This window comes from Meriones unguiculatus, chromosome 3 (assembly GCF_030254825.1).
Source record: "Meriones unguiculatus strain TT.TT164.6M chromosome 3, Bangor_MerUng_6.1, whole genome shotgun sequence".
Classification (NCBI taxonomy): domain Eukaryota; kingdom Metazoa; phylum Chordata; class Mammalia; order Rodentia; family Muridae; genus Meriones; species Meriones unguiculatus.
The window spans coordinates 5,045,142-5,063,465 of record NC_083351.1 but is presented as its reverse complement, the minus strand read 5'-3'; the positions used below and the strand labels follow the sequence as shown (position 1 = coordinate 5,063,465).

Sequence of the window (18,324 nt, the reverse complement as noted above, 5' to 3'; positions counted from 1 at the left end):
CACAGCAGCTGCAGTCCTTGGCAACAATCGTATGGTACTGGCATCCCCAAAATATCGGGGTCTCTGCAGCCAGATGTAGCTTCACCCACAGTCTCTCCTGGGCTCTCTTTGGAATTCTGACCCTGCCACGTGGTTCCAAGCCTCAGCTTCTATCTGTGACCCCTTCAGTTCTGGTGCTTCTCCTGCTGGTCTGCACCTTCAGCAAGACCTCGCCTGGGCTCTCTCCAAGGATTCTAGCCTTGCCGCACAAAGCCACAGCTGCTCCCCATGAGCCCTTCAAGCCTTCACAACCAATACCACCTGGGTGAGTCTTACACATCACTGAGTTCAACTGCCAACGTGAGATGCAGCCCCTCTGGACCATAGCTTCTGAGTGCTGACTCTGGAGAAAAGCTTCCGGGTTTATGACCCTCCATGATGCTGGGCTCTTCATCTCTGCCAGCTTCTCAGCTCCAGGTAATAAACGCCAGTTGTTTCAATAAAGCAAAGTGGTGCTGGGCTCTTGTTAATCAGGGCTCATTCTTTAGCCTCAGCTGATTAGAAGCACAGATTCTTAACTCAAAACATGCAATGGCCCAGGTAGAGTCTTTAAGTGACTTTCAAACTTCCCTCTGGAGCTTCCCAAGCCAGGCCTCCATCATCTGCACTGCTCTCGGGTATGATAAGCTCTAATTTTCCAAGCTCCCACAGAATGACCTAATGACATCTGGGCACTCAGTGGCTCCTCCTGCCTGAAGTTCCAAGACCTTTCCAAAATCCTCCCAAAACACATACCCCACAACTGTACCCATCTGTCTTAGTTCTACTGCTGTGATAATACACCATGACCAAAAGATAGAGGAGGAAGGGTTTAGTTCAGCTCATAGTTCCATAGCCCAGTCCATCACTGAAGAAAGTCAGGGCAGGAACTGGAACAGGCAGGAACCTGGAGGCAGGAGCTGAGGCAGAGGCCATGGAGGGGTGCTTCTTTCTGGCTTGCTCCTTATGGCTTCCTCAGGTCCTTTCTATGGAACCCAGGACCACAGCCCAGGGGGTGCACCACCCCCACTGAGCTGAGTCCTCTTCTATCCATTATCAATCAAGAAAATGCACCACAGGCGTGCCCACAGGCCAGTCTGGTGGGACGCTTTCTCAATTGAAGTTTCCTGTCCCAAAATGACTTCAGCTCATGTCGAGCTGGTAGAAAGCTCATGAGCACAGCAGCGATGGCGAGGGTGGAGTTTGCCCCGAATCCAAGAGCTGCCTCCTGCCCAGGGCTGAAGCTCAGAATCGCTCAGGACACCCCAGGGCACATCAAAGGCAGGAGAGCGGGAGAGGTGCCATGTGAGCCAGCCCTGAACAGCTCCTCGGGGCCTGAGGCCTGGCTGCCGCTCACTCACCAAGGCAAAGATGAGGCGCTTCCTAAAAACACCCACAGGCTTTTGCAGAATGAGCTTCAGTGAATGTTCTCCTCTGTCCTTAGTGGACCATTGGTAGAACACGGAGTGAGGGACCAGACTCCAGGATGCATAGTTGGCTACACACTAAGTGTTTTAAGAAACGTGTTTCCCTGCATCCTGTGGCCTCTGTAACACACCATGGCAGAGGACAGATGGGGCCATGACTTCTCAAGACAAGGTCTTCTTTTCACAATGAATGGCATCGATGGCTGCTGCAGGCTGAGATGGCCGGTAGCTAGACCAACTCAATGGCAGAGAGCAGCTCTCTCGGCTTTCTTCTATCACTTTTTGAGACAGTTTCATGTGGTCCAGGCTGGCCTCAGATTTGATATGTAGTTAAAGATGCTCTTAGAATTCTGGTCCTCCCCATCCCAGCACTGGAGTTACAGGTATGTACCACCCTTGTCTTTTTTGTGGTGCTGGGGATCAAACATGGGGGTAAGGGTGTTAAGGTACACCTAAACCCAGTACTCAGGTTGATGCAGGAGCATTATTTGTCTTTACAAAACCAGAAGAAACTGCAGGTAACAAGGCCATTCCTAACAGAAGAGCCCACACTTAGGTGCCGGGCACAGAAATGCCCTGAGTATAGTCCTCCTTTGGGATAGCACTTTGCATCCAGAAAAGAAGGGCTGGTCCCAACTGTCCTGCCCGCGGCAGCCCTCGGAGCAGGCACCGAATTCAGCCGAGGAAAGCAGTTTCTGCAGCTGGCTTAAGGCCCTGAGTGCCTGGCCCCACAAACACTATCCTGTTTCAGTCAAGCTCTGGGCAAGGGTCAAGATTTCTGGACTGGGTGGGAAGAGCCTTCCTAGCCTTCCTTGGGCTATTGGGGTCGCACTGGCATAGCACGTTTAGATACGAACAAGTTTTAACCAAAAAAGGGAGAAAACACACACCATGGGGAGGTCTCCAGGAGGGACAGCCCACTCACTGGCAACACCCCTTCCTAACCCCAGGCCGCCTTTCCACACATACAGCCCACCCCCACTCAAGTTCCGGGTCCCCAGCCACCTGTTGGGAGAGGAGCAGGCTGGACGAGCATGGCAGGCAGAGCTGCCCAAAGGCTAGAATCTTATCAGCCCCAGAGCCAGCAGGCCACAACTAGCCAGACCTGAGGGTTTGATGAGCTAGCTTCCTGGAGGCCCCCTTCCCCCAACGGGAGAAACCTTCACTCCAGATGCGAAGGCCGATAACACTTCCTCTCAAAGTGTTTCAGGGCTGGCTCGCCCAGCCACCTTCTGCTGCTCCAGGGCAGGACAGGGTGAGCACTCGCCTCTTCCGGGACCCCCTGCAGATGGCATTCCAGGAAAGCGTGAGAGCTGGGGGCTGTAGCCTGGCAGGCTTGGGAGTGGGAGAATGGTCATGCCCAACAGTAAATGACTTTCAGCAAATAGTCTGTGGCTGCCGGGATGCTGTGTCCCGAGATGAGGGTCTCCCTCACTCGAACCCCAGCTGGCCTGGAATTCTGTGACCCAGGCTGGTCTTGAACTCCTGGGGTTACAGGTTTCCGCCACCACATCTGGCCTCTGGCTTCCTGGACCATGTGAAGAGCATTTTACTGGCACCTCAACTTCACCCTGACCCTGCCATCTCCTTCACCAGCTCCTGAGAGAGCCTGAAATGTGAGAGCTGCCTCCTGCAGCCCCCGTTTCCCATCGTCACTGAACACCCCCCAACTGGCATTAGCCCCACCTTAGCACTGGCGGCTGGGTGTTCCTCGGCTCCTGGGGCACAGCCTGTGGCAAGGCTGGCAACTCCTCCACTGGCCCCTCGGGTAGCTTGGCCACCTCTTCAGCTTCCACTCACAAAGCCGTCCTCACCCCGCCCCTCCTGCTGCTCTACACCCCAAGCCAGTGGCTGCCTAGGTACCTCTGAACTTTTCCTCTGCTGGAAGCCTGTTAATGGAGGCCTCCCTAAGACTGTCATCAGGGAGGCCTCTGGTAGCAGGCAGGAAGCCTCACTCCCTCTCCCAGAGGCAGGCTGGGTAAAGACAGAGCCCGATGACTTACTCCCAGGACCTGGGAGGGGGCTTGGCTCACAAGAGCGCACTCAGTGGACAAGGAGCTGCGTGAAAAGATTCTGCTGCAGCCTTGAACACTGTGAGCGCACTGATCTGTGAGAATCCTCCTGCCTCGGCCTCCCCAGGACCAGGATCAAACCAGTGCTCTGCCACACCCAGCCCGATCCCTGCTCCTACTGTAAGCATGGCCTTTAATATCAGAGTTCCATCGGCCTGCTCATCCCCACCACTGTCAATGAAGTCTCCTGTTTTTTCCCTCAGCACTCGGTATTATTTTTACTCTTGCTTATCGAAACGTGCTTTTATCCCCAGCACAGTGGCGGAGGCAGGCAGGCAGGCAGAAGGCCAGCCTGATCTACAGTTAGTTCCAGGACTGCCAGAGCTACATAGTGAAATAGTGAAACCCTGTCTCAAAATAACAGTGCAGTTTCCAGCCTTACTCTCTAGAACAGGAGTTGCCCAAGTACACCCTGAGGCCTGAGGGTGTGTTTTCTTCACAGGGACAAGATGGCCGCCAGTACTCCATCTTTGTTTCTTCTTGGCCACCCCAGCAGAGAAAGAATAACCAAGTTGAGCCTTGTCTACTGACAGGCCTAGCCTGGGCTATGTGGTCATGGCAGATATCCCCAGCACACCTTACTCCCAAGTGGGAGCCAGGTGACACTCAGGAGTGCCTGTGTACTCTCCACCCACCAGGTGTGCAGGAACCCCAGGAAGCTCCCTACCAGCAGAGGCTCCCTCCACAGGGGGAGGGGGATTGCAGAGGTCTCCCACCTCCGAGGACACACACCAGCAAAGAGCACTAGGGATGGGAGAACCCTGCCTGCCACAGGAAGCGTGCCTCCAGGCTTCCTCCTGGTGAGGGAGGAGCTCTGCAGCCCCTGTAGCCCCTGCAGCCTGTGGCTGGACCAACAGCAGCTGGACCAACAGCGAGCAGCTGGGAGCAGCCCACACCACCATAAAAGAAGCCAGACACAGAGGCGGCTGCCAGGAGCTTGGTGAGCTGTTTATTCTACTAGCAAGGTTCAGACCCAGGCTTCAGGGTGAGGTCCCTGTGTCTCAGCCACGTCACACACTGCACGTCCCCAGGTTCGCTGGCTCCTGGGCTCACTGTGCTTCCCATGGCCTCAGCCTCGGGGTCCAGGGTCAGGCATTAATCTTTGAGCAGGAGGGGCACCTTTACTTGGTCAACCATGTCCTTGCCGCTGAGTGCTTCCACAATGGCCAGTGCAAACTCGAAGCTGGTGCCAGGCCCTCGGCTGGTGAGGATCTGGCCGTCCCTCTCCACGCGGTTCTCTGAGTAGCTGTAGTGACCTACAGAGAGCAGACACAGTTGGTCTAGTGTCTACTGGCTAGACAGCACCCACTCACAACCGCCACAGCCATTTCTAGTGTTAGGTGAGTGAAGGAAGGACAAGACCACAGGCTGCTGCTCGCCACTGACATCTGTCTCCTGAGCCCTCCAGGCTCCACAGCCCTGTGGCAAAGAAACAGAAAGGATGGGCGGAAGGAGCCAATGGCACAAGCAAAGAGAGAAGTCTGAGGGGCACCACTGATGCTGTTCTCCACTTCCCGCTTTGCTGCAGGGACTCAGCATCAGGCCAGGGTGCTGGAGCAGGGGCAGGGCAGGGCAGTGATGGGAAGAGAAACTGCCCGGTCCACAGTGAGAGGCCCTGGTCCTCTGCAGCCTCAGACCACACAAGCCTGCAGCTGAGAGGCAGAGACCAGCACCACAGGCACGCTTCCGCTGAGCAAGCAAAACAGTGTGGAGTACCTCCACAAGGACCCCCAGCTCTCCCCCACCTTGTCTCTGCAACAGAGGACCCAGGCTCTATGTCCCAGCTGCCCCTGGGGTTCCTGACTCATCTCCTAGCACTTACTCTACAAGCCAGGGCTTCCTTTCAGTTAGCCGTTCCCAGCACCGGGCCCTTGCGCCATGATTGGTGGCCCTGGGGCGGGCCTGCTGACCCCGCAGCTGGGGCCTGCTGCCTGCCACACCACCTTCTCATCCTCTCCAGCACGAGCACTAGCTGTCAATTTTGCTTTTGTGTTTATCATCTGGTACTCAAAGTGCTTCTTGAGTCTGTGCTCTCGGTCTGTCTGACCAGAACCCCGAAGCAGGTTTTAGTCCAAGGTGAAAGTTCCTGGAGTCAGTTCCCCGAGGCCGTCTATCCACAGTTGAAGGGGGGTTCTGTCTCCTCAGCACCAATGGCACCATTGCAGAGAACTCCACTCTCTCAGGCACCCATGCCCAAGCTGTCTGGGCTCTTGCCGTGGTACTGAGGCAATGAGAGGAAGGGGAAGTTTGGGACAGAACCTCAGTGAAGAGATGGATGTGGGGAAGTCAAGGGCAGCCAGAGTACGGGAGGGCCTACAGGGCTCACATGCTGACCGTGAGGGGAAGGCACACAGGATGACCATCATCTCCACATCTAGCTCAGTGGAACCACCAACAGAGGCCTGGGCACAGCTTCCCATCTCCTGCTTCTATCAGAAATGAAGAGCTCAGGCATCCAGGGCTCACTGAGAGGCCCCCAAAGCACGCCTCTCCTCCGAGTGGGCCAGCCACATCGGGAGGAGCCTGCCTTCCTGCCTCACTCAAAACCCAACTTCGTCCGCTGACCAGACGGAGTATTCCTGAAACTTCCCATTTACACTACGGTAAAGAAGACCGAGACCATCATCTGAAGGGACGTTTCGGTTCACCCAGACCGACTTTCTGATGGCTAACCCAAGACAAGGCATTTTAAATGACAAACTGGAGACCCAGCCTCGGCCTAACCAGGACATTGAAAAAGCTCAACCGGGGCTGATCCTTGTCCACGGCCCCCACCTAGTGGCCACAGGGAGGAATAGCCTCACAAAGTGAACTACTGCAGCCATGGCAGCTCTGGAACCTGGGAAACAAGGCCGGATGGGATTTCCAAGTTCAGAATAAATTTGCAGACTTGGAAGAATCTCTTCAGAGAAAAGGCAGCTGGGGAGGCAGGACATGAGGTAGTGACTGAAGGCTGCCGCCTGTGTGTGCAAACACAAAGACGTATGCGTGAAGCCGCTCACTACTTAGGCCTTGGTGTGGTAACTGAGGAACACTAGTGTGGGGCAGTTACCACGGAGACCTGAAACCCATAGAGCCCCAAATCCTTGTCAGTCAAGGAAAAACAGCCAATCCCTGAGCACGGTGTCTCTGGGGTCTGCCCTTCAGTCACCTGACCGCTCTGAGCCTTGCTGAGGTGGGAAGAGCGGGCCCCCCACTCTCTCCCACACTTCTGAGAAGCTTTGCCATGGGCAGAGGAGGAGGAAGCCCTTTTCCTTCCCAGTGGGAAGATTCACACTGGATTATCAAGTGCATTACTGAGCCCAGCAGAAGGGTCTTTGCTAGAATTGTCACGTGGAGGAACTACAGTCCTCCCAGAATGCTTTCAAGGGGCACAAGGCCTAAGAACAGGAGTCACTGACCTCATGCTTAGCAGTGACATATGGGAGAGGGGGGCTGCACTACAAAAAGGGGGAAGAGGGAGGGAGGGGCATGCTCTGGTCACCTGCCCTTTGAGCCTCAGGGTTCTGGCTGGGCAGCAGAAGCTGCACACCCCAGGTAAGGGGGTCACTGTGTAAATTCTGAGGCCCCACTATGCATTCTCAGCCTCCATGCTTCAGAAGCTCAGGTGACATAGGACTAGCTCTTCCTGTATTGTCCCCCTTGTCCCCCCAACAGCTTGCCAGACCCACAGTACAAGCCTCCTTCTACCCTGACCTCATTTCACTACTTAACAGACTCAGTTCCTGTACGTATGTACAACACCCAAGAGCCAAAGCCTTTAACACACTGCCTGCCGCTGAGGTAACTGAGTCTCCATCTAACAGCTGAAAGAGAGTGACAGGCTCTCAGGAAACAACGCTGAGAACATGCACAAGTGTTCGTAAGAGTGGCCCCTGAGTCAGCTTTTTGTCACCTGGACATAGGCCAGAGTCACTTGGGGAGAGGTGCTCCACTGAGAAGAAGCCTCGTAAGACTGGCCCTAGAGAAGCATCTTCTCCAGTCACAGTCGATGCGGGCGGGCCCAGCTGTGGGGCTTCTAAAAGTGGAAATGTGCCAGATGTAGTGGCACATGCCTTTAATCCCCACACTCGGGAGGCAGAGGCAGCCTGGTCTACACAGTGAGTCCCAGGGCAGCCAGGGCTACACAGAGAAACCAGTGCTGAAAAACAAGTTGGAGTAGTACCTATTGTGACACTGGTAATAACAAGATCTTGGAGGTGAATAAGGGAAGGTTGTGGCTTAGTGACCTGTGTTTCTGTGTCAAGTTGACAAGCGGTCAATTATTCTAGTCAGATTTTATGTCAACTTGATAAAAGCTAGAGTCATTTTAGAAGAGGGAGCCTCAACTGAGAAAATGCCTTCACCAGACTGGCCTGTAGGCAAATCTGTGGTACACTTTCTTTTTGTCTTTCTTTCCTTTTTTTTTTCTTCCTTCCTTTCTTCTTTTTTCAGATTTATTTATTTCTTATCTGTACAGCATTCTGCCTGCATGTACACCTGCACTCCAGAATAGGGCACGGGATCTCATTAAAGATGGCTGTGAGCCACCATGTGGTTGCTGGGAATTGAACTCAGGACCCTTGGAAGAACCTCTGAGCTGTCTCTCCAGTCCTGTGGCACATTTTCTTAATTGACGTTAATGTGAGAGGACCCAGCTCACTGTGGGCAGTACCATAAGAAGGCACCCTGAGCAAACCACAAGGAGCCAGCCAGGGAGCAGCATCCTCCACGGCCTCTGGCCAGCTCCGCCTCCAGGTTTCCACCTGACTTCCTTTGATGCCGGACTGACGGGGGGGGGGGGGGGGAAGTGTTGAGATGCTTATGATCACAGCAACAGAAACTAAAACAGAACTCCAACACCAGCTGCAACCCGGGGCAGCTGTGAAGTCCCAACAAGACCCTGGCACAGTGCTGACCCTGGAGGGTGGGTGCGCCCAGGGGCGCGCTCCTCCCCTCTGCGCTGCCGGGAATGAGGGTTAGCATTAGAGCAGGGTCCTGTGCACCCAAGCACGTGCTCTGCTGCTGAGCCTTAAGCCTCTAAAACAACTTTAAATGCAAGATAATAGAATGTCACTCTGAAAGGCAAGCTCTGGATAAGCTCAGTCTACACACTCAAGGACATTCTCAGGGGCTGGAGGGACGGCTCAGGGTCTGAGAGCACTTTACTGCTCTTGCCAGAGGACCCTAGTTCAGTTCCCAGCACTCTTGTCAGGCAGCTCACACCTGCTCTAGGGGATGTAACCCCCTCCTCTGGCTTCTGCGAACACCCCCACTCATGCATAATCACAAATGAAAACACAACAGTAACTTGAACAAGTTTCTCTACAGCGTGGGTTCACACAGGCAGAGCAGCAGAGACAAGCACGGTCCACACCCAGGAGCCGAAGACACATAAGACCCAACATATTCCAGGTGGCAGTGAGGCCACCTTGCAAGCTGACAGAGGAAAGATGAGGCTGAGGCGAGAAGCCACTGCCTCACAATTAGGTAGCACTGCACACTCCCAGCCACGTGAGGCTGAGGCAGGAGGGTGGCTTCAGTCTAGGTCAAAGCTATGTGTGGGAGACATCGAGGTCCCGTCTCAAGAACAGAAGCAGGCTGCAGAATGGCCCAATCAGATCTCTTCTGAGCAAAACAACATTGAACAGAAGGACACAGGAACTGCTCTAGAGCGTTATATAAGACAATTCACAGCGTTATCAACAAGTGGGAAGGAGGGTAGAGGAAGAGGAGGAGCGTTTAGCCTCACTTCCTCTCTCCTACTCTGTCCTATGCCTCACCATGAAGAGAAATGCTTTCATAAACTTAGTAAGAGTCAAATGTCTAGCTGATACTTAGAAAAGAAATGTGTCACCACAGAAGCTGGCCTGCCACTTGAGACATTCCCTGAAGGTCTCGTTCAGTGTGGACTGTGGGTAACGGGACACTTGTTGAAACTGCCATCAGGATTTATACTCTACCCTTGGGCTGCTGTCAAGGCATTCTTGTAAAAATGTTAATTAAACTAGCATTTCATAATCCTTGCCATTTTGACCATCAGGGATCTGGTGCCCTGTACACTGAAGCTGGCATGCTCCTCTGCACCAGCGTGTTCAAGTGCCAGCTGAGACACACATGCAGAGGAGACAAGGCCGCCATACCATGGCAGGGAACCCTTTGCAAGGCACCCCTCCAGCAGTGTTTTCTTACACATGAAGGCACAGGGCATACTTACTAACATTCGTCATTTTGTCTTTTGTCAGTGGGTGTGCTGTAATCTTGCTTCCGAAACCTATTTCATGAGCCATCAGAACTGTGGGACCTAGGAATAAAATGAGTAGAGATGACTGCAAACAGAAAACCCGTGCTTTAAAACTCAAAGCACAGCCATGTGAGGCGGCAGACGCCTTTTGATCCGAGCATCAGGGAGGCCGAGACGGGCAGATCTCTGAGTTCCAGGCTGGCCAGGTCTACACAGGGTTCCAGATTTGAGTCCCAGAAGCAGCCCCTGAGCTGGTGAGCTCTAGACCAAAGCCACCAGCTGCTACAGCAGGGGCGGACTCCACAGGCCTGTGTACGGGACGAGATTCCGACCCAGCTCAGTACCCTCTTCAATAAAGCATACATCCCTTCCTGCCTCCTGTCTTCTCTACACAAGACAGCCACGGAGGGCAGAAAATTCCCAAGATCTGTGAAAATGGAGTGATTCCCACTCAGTGGTTTTCATTGTTTTTAGACCAGAGTCTCTCTACATAGCTCTGACGGCCATCAAGCTTCCGATGCTGACTTCGGGAAACAGCATGACCAGGTCGGGAGGGGTGTGTGTGTGTGTGTCTCAAAAGTCCGATTTGAAAATGAAGACAAACTTACCACTGCCATTACCTGAGACCCTGATGAAGGTCAAGTAAGCTACAGACCTTACAGCGCCACCTGGTGGGCACTTGAAGCCAGCTGGCACGCCCTGCCTACCCTTGCTCCTGGTGAACTTACACTCCTGCTTCTCATCACCTGCCAGGACTACTCCACCCCTGTCAGGCTTCCCTCTCTCTCCCACTCAAAGTGAAGCTCCTGCTATCTCCTTCCCAGAAAGAGCCTTCCTGCCAATCATTTCCTTCTTCTCTCAGCAGCAGCAAGGGTGACGCTAACAACAGTTCAAACACAGACACTTGCCCTGCAACACCACAAGACTACCTTGACCTCTTGCTGACTGAAGCTCGGGTTGCCTTCATCAGAGCACTCTGCACCCTGCCTCAGCCACCCCAGCCTTCTCCGTTCATTATTCCAAGACTGCGGCACAGGGCAATCAATGCAATTAGCACATGGCCAGTACTGATTCTTTTTTTAGTTCTGATTTGATTCGGAGGAAGGTCTGGCATTCAGGCCTGCCTCAGCACAAGTGAGTGAGCCAGCTGTTGCTGGTCATGTTCTACTCAGTGACACGGAAGGACAAGATGACACTAGAGTTTATTTCAGCCAAGCCTAAAGACTCAAGCCAGGCAAACCCTAGGGAGGCTGGCCTCCTGGATCAGTGGGCACCAGCCTGCCTATGACTTCCTCCCTGCAGGAGACAGTACAAGGATGCAGGATCACGAGGCCATCAACCACCAGGAATCTCTGGGTCTTGGCACGGCAGTCAGAGCTGTGTGAGCCCAGGACGAGGTTGCTCCCACTCCGTCTCCAGCATGTTCTCAAGCACCCAACCCTGGGTCCTCTGAACCCCTCCATCCCTGTCATGTCAGGGATTAAGAACGGCTTTGCCAGGCTGGAGAGACAGCTCAGAGGATTAAGAGCACTGGCTGTTCTTCCAAAGGTCCTGAGTTCAATTGCCGGCAACCACATAGCAGCTCGCAACCATCTATAGTGAGATCTGGTGCCCTTTTCTGGTGCACAGGCAGAATACTATACAAATTAATTAATTTAAAAAAAGAAAAGAAAGGAAAAAAAAAGGCTTTGCCTTGTCTGTCTTTGCTGAGAATGGAATAGGGCTTTCCACATGCTAGCCCCATACCCTACAACTGAGCTGTGCTCTCAGTGCGAAACCAAGAACTTCCGGAACTTTCCCCCACTCATACTTTTTTTCCCTTTTCTTCTCTGCAGACAGGCACTTGCCATGTATCTCAGAGTAGTCTTGAACTCATGATACGCCTAGTTTGACCTCCCCTGTGCTGGGATTAGAGGCTGGTCTCCCAGCTAGCCCCAAACAGAGATAACTTTAAAACTGAACAGTACAATGCCTTGCCTCAAGGCTGGCTTCAACAGTCTGATGTCATTTCAGTAAGAGGATAGAAACAACCACAGATGTCTCTGTAGTGTCTATGTTGTCCCCCTTGGGGCAAAGCCAGGGGACCAGAACTAGGATAGGGTCTCTTGGTCCCTGAACAAAACGATCCATCCTTTCAGTCATTAGTTCATTTGTCACTTAAAAGGCATCTGACAAGGAAGACAATGGCAAAAGTCACCCTGATGCCAGATGCCAGTCACATGACATTAAAGCAACAGGAATGAATCTGGATTTTAAATGGGGCCAGCAGGCAAATGATTCCACTGTCAAGGCTCAGGACATGAAAGACCTCAGCAGACCTCATTTGAAACCGTGGGTGGTAAGAGCACTCAAGCGAAGACTCAGCAAGTACCCAGAGGCAGGCGAGCCCAGGGTACATCTGTGGAGTTCATGCCGGTCAGATTCTTGCTGACTCTCCTGGCAGGGCTAATTGCTGGCACAGAGATGTGCTGGAACAAGCTGTTTGCAGGATTCCAGAGGCCTTGTTTTCCCCGAGGTCAACCAAACAGGGACAGCACTCATTTTCACGGACTGGAGACCCAGGGCATGGAGAGACTGAAAGCTGGGCTCAGTGCTGCCATGACACAGCCTCATGCCACCCAAATGAGTACCCAGTGTGGGCGTCTCTTGGCTTCATGAGGGCAAGCGGTGTGCAGTCAGGCCAGCCCCTCAGCCAGCCCCGCACTTACTCACCTGCGCAGATGGCAGCTATGAGGCCCTTCCTGCTCTCTTGCTCCTTCAGGACCTCCTTCACCATGGCCGACTAGAGAGAACCCAAATACCCAGTCACCACTGAGGCACACATTCTCTCACAGCCCAGCTCACTTCTGACTGTTTTCTAGAAAGAGCTGTATCAGTAAATACAAAAGCAACCAGGTTCCCAATGTGTCTGTTTCTCAAGCCTGACCAACGGTATCTACCCCAGAGAAAGGCCCACGCACCAGAGATGAAAAGGAGAAGCAGTGTCACCCGGGCCAGGACCCTTGCCCTGTGCTCTGCAAAAGGCAGGAGCAAGGGGACACAGTTCAGCAGCGTCGAGAGGCAGAGGGAAAAAGCCCGGACAGCCCACCGCCTGCCCCTCCTCCCGCACAGCCCCGAAAGCCCGCTCAGCTACGTCCGCCACCGTTTCTGTGTGGCTTTTCAGAGCAGTGGCTGCTTCTGAGGACATCACTGTTTAAGATTTATTTATTTATATACATCTATATGAGTGCTCTATGTACACCTGCATCAGACCTCACTCTAGATGGCTGTGAGCCACCATGTGGTTGCTGGGAATTGAACTCAGGACCTTTGGAAGAGCAGCCAGTTCTCTTAACAGCTGAGCCATCTCTCCAGCCCTCTGATGACATTCTACATTCACTCTGTCACCTCTGGTCCACAGCTGCCCTCAACCTCATTGACAGAGCAGGCTGCACCTTCTAGGCTTGACTCACTCTGGAGCCAGAGCAGCTGGGAAATGTGCAGCCTACCCTCACTAGGCCTACCCTCACTAGGCCTGTTTGCAGCAGCTGCTCCACCAGCTCAGAGAATGTTCTCAGAACCGTGCAACGTTAGATACCCCGGGGCTAACTCGTGCTGCTTCTCCTGTGTCTACAGCACCATCCCTGAAGCACACCAGGAACAAGCGCAACAGAACAAAAGAGAAGCTGCAAGGCTTTCTCCATACGCCCTTCACCAAGGCATGACTGAGCCGTTTTTACCTCAGATAAGTTCTGGGCACCCAGATTTCCTCCTGGAAGAACCACCACATCGTACGGTCCCTGTGAGTTAGGAAATAAGAAGGAACACTTCATTTATACTGTGTTAAATGGCAGCCAGTATCTGCTAAAGAGCAGTGGCATGAGTTTGTCAGGAATTAGCCTGGCAATTATGCTCATGACCTGTCTTTACCCCCTTTTCTGCCATGTCTCTGCTCTACAGGGCATAGCCCCTCTCTTTGACCCTGAACCACGACCTCTGATCTCTGGTAATGTATGCACAGAGTCAGAAAGCACATGTGCTTCCAAAAAAGCACCTGGCATGTGTGCAACACTGAGAAAGCGACCACCTATCAAATACACCTTACTCTAGGGTAAGAGGAATCCTGTAAGCTGGGTACAGTGGAGCACGCCTGTAATCCCAGCACTCGGGGAGGTAGAGGCAGGCACAGCTCTGTGAGTTCAAGGCCAGCCTGGTCTACAGCAAGACTACACAGAGAAACCCTGTCTTGAAAAACAGAAACAAAACAAAGAACTTTGCAATTTCACCTGGCCTCTAAGAGGAAAGGTGAAAAGTCATTGTAAGAAAAGGAAAAAGAGCTAGACCCGTAACCTAGCTACCAGGGAAGCTGAGATGCAAGAATCACAAGTCAGGCTTACCTAAGCCAAAATAAGTGCCACTTCCAAAACCCTGTCTCAAGACAAACAAGATGAGGTTGTGAGGACTGACATGGCAAACAATTCGCCTGGCACATGTGAGGCCCTAGGTTCAATTACTAGGACTGGAAAACAAGTGAGGGCATGGTGGCATACACCTTTAGTCCTAGCACTTACAAGGTAGAGACGGGTTACACAGTGAAATCCTATCTCAGAAAATAAAAAAAAAAAAAAAAAAGTAAGGAGGCCTTTGAGAGAAAAACACCAATGACAGAGCACAGCTCCATCCAACTCTCGCCTATCCGCCCATCCCCACCCAGGCAAGAGTATCCTCCTAAAGTCAGTCTGTTCTACCTGCAGTCATAGATGCAGCCAAAAGCCATTTCAAGGGCTAATAAACCACAGAAGGAGAAGCCCATGTATACAAAACAAACCTGCTTTCTTGCTTCTTCAAGGCTGGTATCGGGACAAATCACGACATCACGGCTACACTGCACAGGGTCTTTCCCAGTCAAACCTGCAACGGTGACATTAATCTGGAAAATAAGCAGGTGTTCAAGAACGTGAGAACACACACAGACACAGGGCCGTAATCTAACACACACCCTGTGGTTTGTAAGTAACTTGTCAAGGGAATACCACAAGACCAAGCCCAGGTGAGGGCCAAATTTAATGTCCGGTCTCTTCTGGTTTGCCTGGGACAATCCAAAGTTGTAGCTGAACCGCTACTCTAGCTGACTGGCTAGAACACCCTTTGTTCTCCAAGTGTTGAGCTGAAAGATGAATTACAGGGTCATCCTATTAATAACCCGCCCTTTGAGGTTACTGCTGTCATTTAAACCTCATGGTCTTTTCCTAAAGCAGAAGTGTAAGTCAAACAATTAAACAACACTTTATCCTGCAAAATGTTTAGTACACCTGGTAGCTAGTACCCAAAACCCAGGCGTTTCCTTACAGTGCTGGGGACAACAGGTTAGCTCACTGGACACAACCTGTCAAAATCTAGTGATGGTGATTACACAGTCCTAGTCCAGCAATCCCACTTTTAGGTGCAGAACCTAAAAAGCTGTCCTGACATTTGCACAAATAACTCCACAAAAGAGTATTTATTACAGAGAGTGGACAGATGGCTCAGTGGTTAAGAGCACCTGGGTTTGGTTCCCAGCACTGACAGGGCAGCTCACAACCATCTATAACTCTGATTCTAGAGGATCAGACAACCTCTTCTGGACTCTTCAGGTACCAGGCATTCAGGTGGTACACAGACACACACGCAGGCAAATATTTACGCATGCACACACTCATACACAATTAAAAACCTTCAACCATTTGCTGCAGTTCCCAAAGGTGTAATGGAGGGGGAGACAGTGGTTCTCACAGTGTCAAGTCCTGTGCAGCAATGGGAAATGAAGAAATGAGTTTCATTTGGGGGAGCTGAGTGTCCACCAGCTGCCTGGGACTGAGTCCTGCCCAATCTGGAAATAAGCAAAGCGAGCATCTCCACTGGGGTTTTTGTGGAAAGCGACAGAGATGGCTAAGTCAGCATCACTGCCAGGTGTACACAAGCAAATGCTTCGGGTGAACCGGGCAAGCATGAGGGCATGCCATGTTCACCATGCTATATAAGGGAGACGCCACACATGCCAACAGAGCGAGGAGCCCAGGCTAACCCTGAGACAGCACCCCTCCTGACCGCTACACCTGCACTTCTGGATGCACGCTCACACACAACAAACACGTCAAAATAATTCAGAGGGCCCTAATCTAAACACAGGGAGGGGCTCTCACCCCAGCTCGCCGCATGATATCCACAGGAACCACCGTCTCAATCTCCTCTGCTCCTTTGGCCAGGATGATCAGAGCTCTTTTGGAAGCCATATCTGTTTCTTAAAGACTTAAAGAAAGAAAATAAATCCTTCAAAAATTTGTCACTGCAACAACTGCCTGTTCAAGCAGAGTAAATACCTTCTGTGGGGCAGGATGGGCTATGTGAAAGCAAGCAGCTCAGGTTAATACTGCTAGGGCTCAGGGCTCTAATCCGGGGATGGAGGGTGACTGCGGAGATGGGCTGCCATTATGAGAACAGGGCCGAAGCTTAGTTCCCAGCACCCTCACACAGCCCCCAGTTCCAGGGAATCCAGCGCCCTCTGCTGGTCCCACCGGCACTACGCACGTATACGTGCAGGCAGAGCACTCATACAAAAAAATCTTTTTTTTTTTTTTAAATGAAATCAAGGATTGCTAACGTGTTGGTGTTGTGTGGGTCTTCCCCTACTGTGCTTAAGTCCAAGCTCCACCAAAGGCAGGTCACATAATGTGCCCTACATACGCGTCACACAGTGGAGAGCCGGACTATGACAAAACAAACAAAACCACCAACACAGCCGGGCACTGGTGCAGAGGCAGGAGAATCTCTGTGAGTTCGAGGCCAGCCTAGTCTACAGCGTGAGTTCCAGAACAGCCAGGGCTACACAGAGAAACCCTCTCTCGAAAAAAAACAATCGACCAAAGAAAACTGAATTTCACTGGTTAAAATAAATAAATAAAAATTAATACACAGTCTGGAAACCTGTACATTTTGAAGGTTTTTTTGTTGTTGTTCCAATAAACTGCTAAAATTTCAGGTGCAGGCTGGGGTGATCAAAGGTGCTAAATGCCTGACCACGCTATTAATGATTAAGATGGAAATTCCCTTCTGAGGTCAACCCTGGCAGGCTGCTCTGCACCGGGCAAGGGGCAGCTGGACGCCACTCTAAGTACTTTCCGCGTGTTTTCCCTGCACGTGGGCCGTGCGTGAGAACGGTGGTCCCCGCTGTAGCTTCATTACCCCCCGCGGTGCTGCGCGGGCGCCGCCGACCCCGCCCGCCCACCGGGAACCTCCCCCGGCAGCGAGCGGACCGCAGCCCGCTGGGAAGCCCGGTCGGCTTCCCGGCCCGGCGGCGCTGACCTGCTCCCGCGCCTCCTCCGCCCGCGCGAAGCCTCGGCTACTACCGTCGCAATCACGAAGCCGGGCAAGTCGCGCGGCGTCGCAGACAGCACGCATGCGCGCCGCCCGCGCCGAGGCTGCGCACACCCCTCCGCGTCCGCCTCGGTGTGCGTCACGTCCGGCCCGGCCCATTCCCAGGGGTGATTGGCGCGCGGAGGATACTACGGCCCGGGAACCGGATACTGCGGCCGGCCCGGGGACCGCATGCGCCTCCCACCAGCCCATGTTACCGTCGCCCTCCAACCCCCGGAGGACACCGGGTGCGTTTGACCCTCTGCCACCGCGACACTTCACTGTGACTGCAAGTTCGAGGCCAGGCTGGGCTAGAGCGTGAACCAACCCTCCCCATCCCCACCGCGCGCCCACTGCCTCTAACTCCAGTTCCAGGGAATCAATCCAAGGCCTTCCTTCAGCCTCCAGGGGTGCACTCATGCACACACTCACAAATAATAAAAGTCCCTGTTGCACCCACAAGTTGGAGCAATCTGACATCTCCAGTGCTTTAAATTACTTACCTAATTTTATTTCAGCTTTTTACTTTTTTTTTTTTTTTGGTTTAATTTCTTTATTGTGTGTGCACCCCAAGCAGTGCCCAGGAGCGCATGTGGACGCTCAGAGACTGCTTGCCCAGTCGGTTCTCTCCTCAGCACATGGGGCTCAGGGGCGGCTTAGAGCCTCAGCTGCCCGCAAGCACCCTTACCTGCTGAGCCCTCTCGCTAAGCCCTCCCTTAGGTTTTTAATAAATACTTCACTGGCTTATAAAGGAGGCTCATCTCATCTGGGCCTTTCTGTACCCACCACAGAGAAGTGCCAGTTCTTTGGCCACCTCTCAGTACATTTCGCAAGGCGCACACAGGATGTATACTTACCCTTTCTGGATAGAGTGAATACCCCACATACATTGGCTGGCCTCCATTACAGCTTCATATTGGAAATCGGACAAACTGGAAATTCTCACAGTGATAGTTGGAGTGGTTTTCTCCTTTCATTTTAAAAATACTAAGTAAGTCATGTATACAATACTACTTGTGAAACTGTTTAAGGAGTTCTGGAATGTGGGCTTGGTGGCTCACGCCTGTAATCCCATGTTCTTCTATAAAGAATGAAATCCACCTCTGTGTGGACACATGCCCTTGTCTCTTCCCTTCAGGGTTAATTCAGTGTGGTAGTTCAGGGACCTGGTTAGGGAGCATCTCAGTAAGGCAGCTCCACCTTGAGAAAGCTA

The 18,324-nt window shown here is 52.6% G+C and overlaps 1 protein-coding gene across 2 annotated transcripts; it reads right to left on the bottom strand.

Annotated features, from left to right (window-relative positions):
• Window positions 1-4,444: 4,444 nt before the first annotated feature.
• Window positions 4,445-17,199, bottom strand: Park7 (Parkinsonism associated deglycase). Of its 2 annotated transcripts, none has more exons than XM_021656337.2 (7): window positions 17,061-17,199; window positions 15,902-16,007; window positions 14,548-14,649; window positions 13,460-13,519; window positions 12,453-12,522; window positions 9,718-9,800; window positions 4,445-4,773 (listed from the first exon to the last, which is right to left on the bottom strand). In XM_021656337.2, the coding sequence occupies exons 2-7, from the start codon at window positions 15,989-15,991 to the stop codon at window positions 4,639-4,641; spliced, it is 540 nt and encodes a 179-aa protein (XP_021512012.2). In that variant the 5' UTR covers window positions 15,992-16,007; window positions 17,061-17,199; the 3' UTR covers window positions 4,445-4,638. The 2 variants fall into 2 exon arrangements, with proteins under 2 accessions (XP_021512012.2, XP_021512011.1); XM_021656336.2 differs by having other exon boundaries at window positions 9,714-9,800; window positions 17,061-17,194.
• Window positions 17,200-18,324: the final 1,125 nt, after the last annotated feature.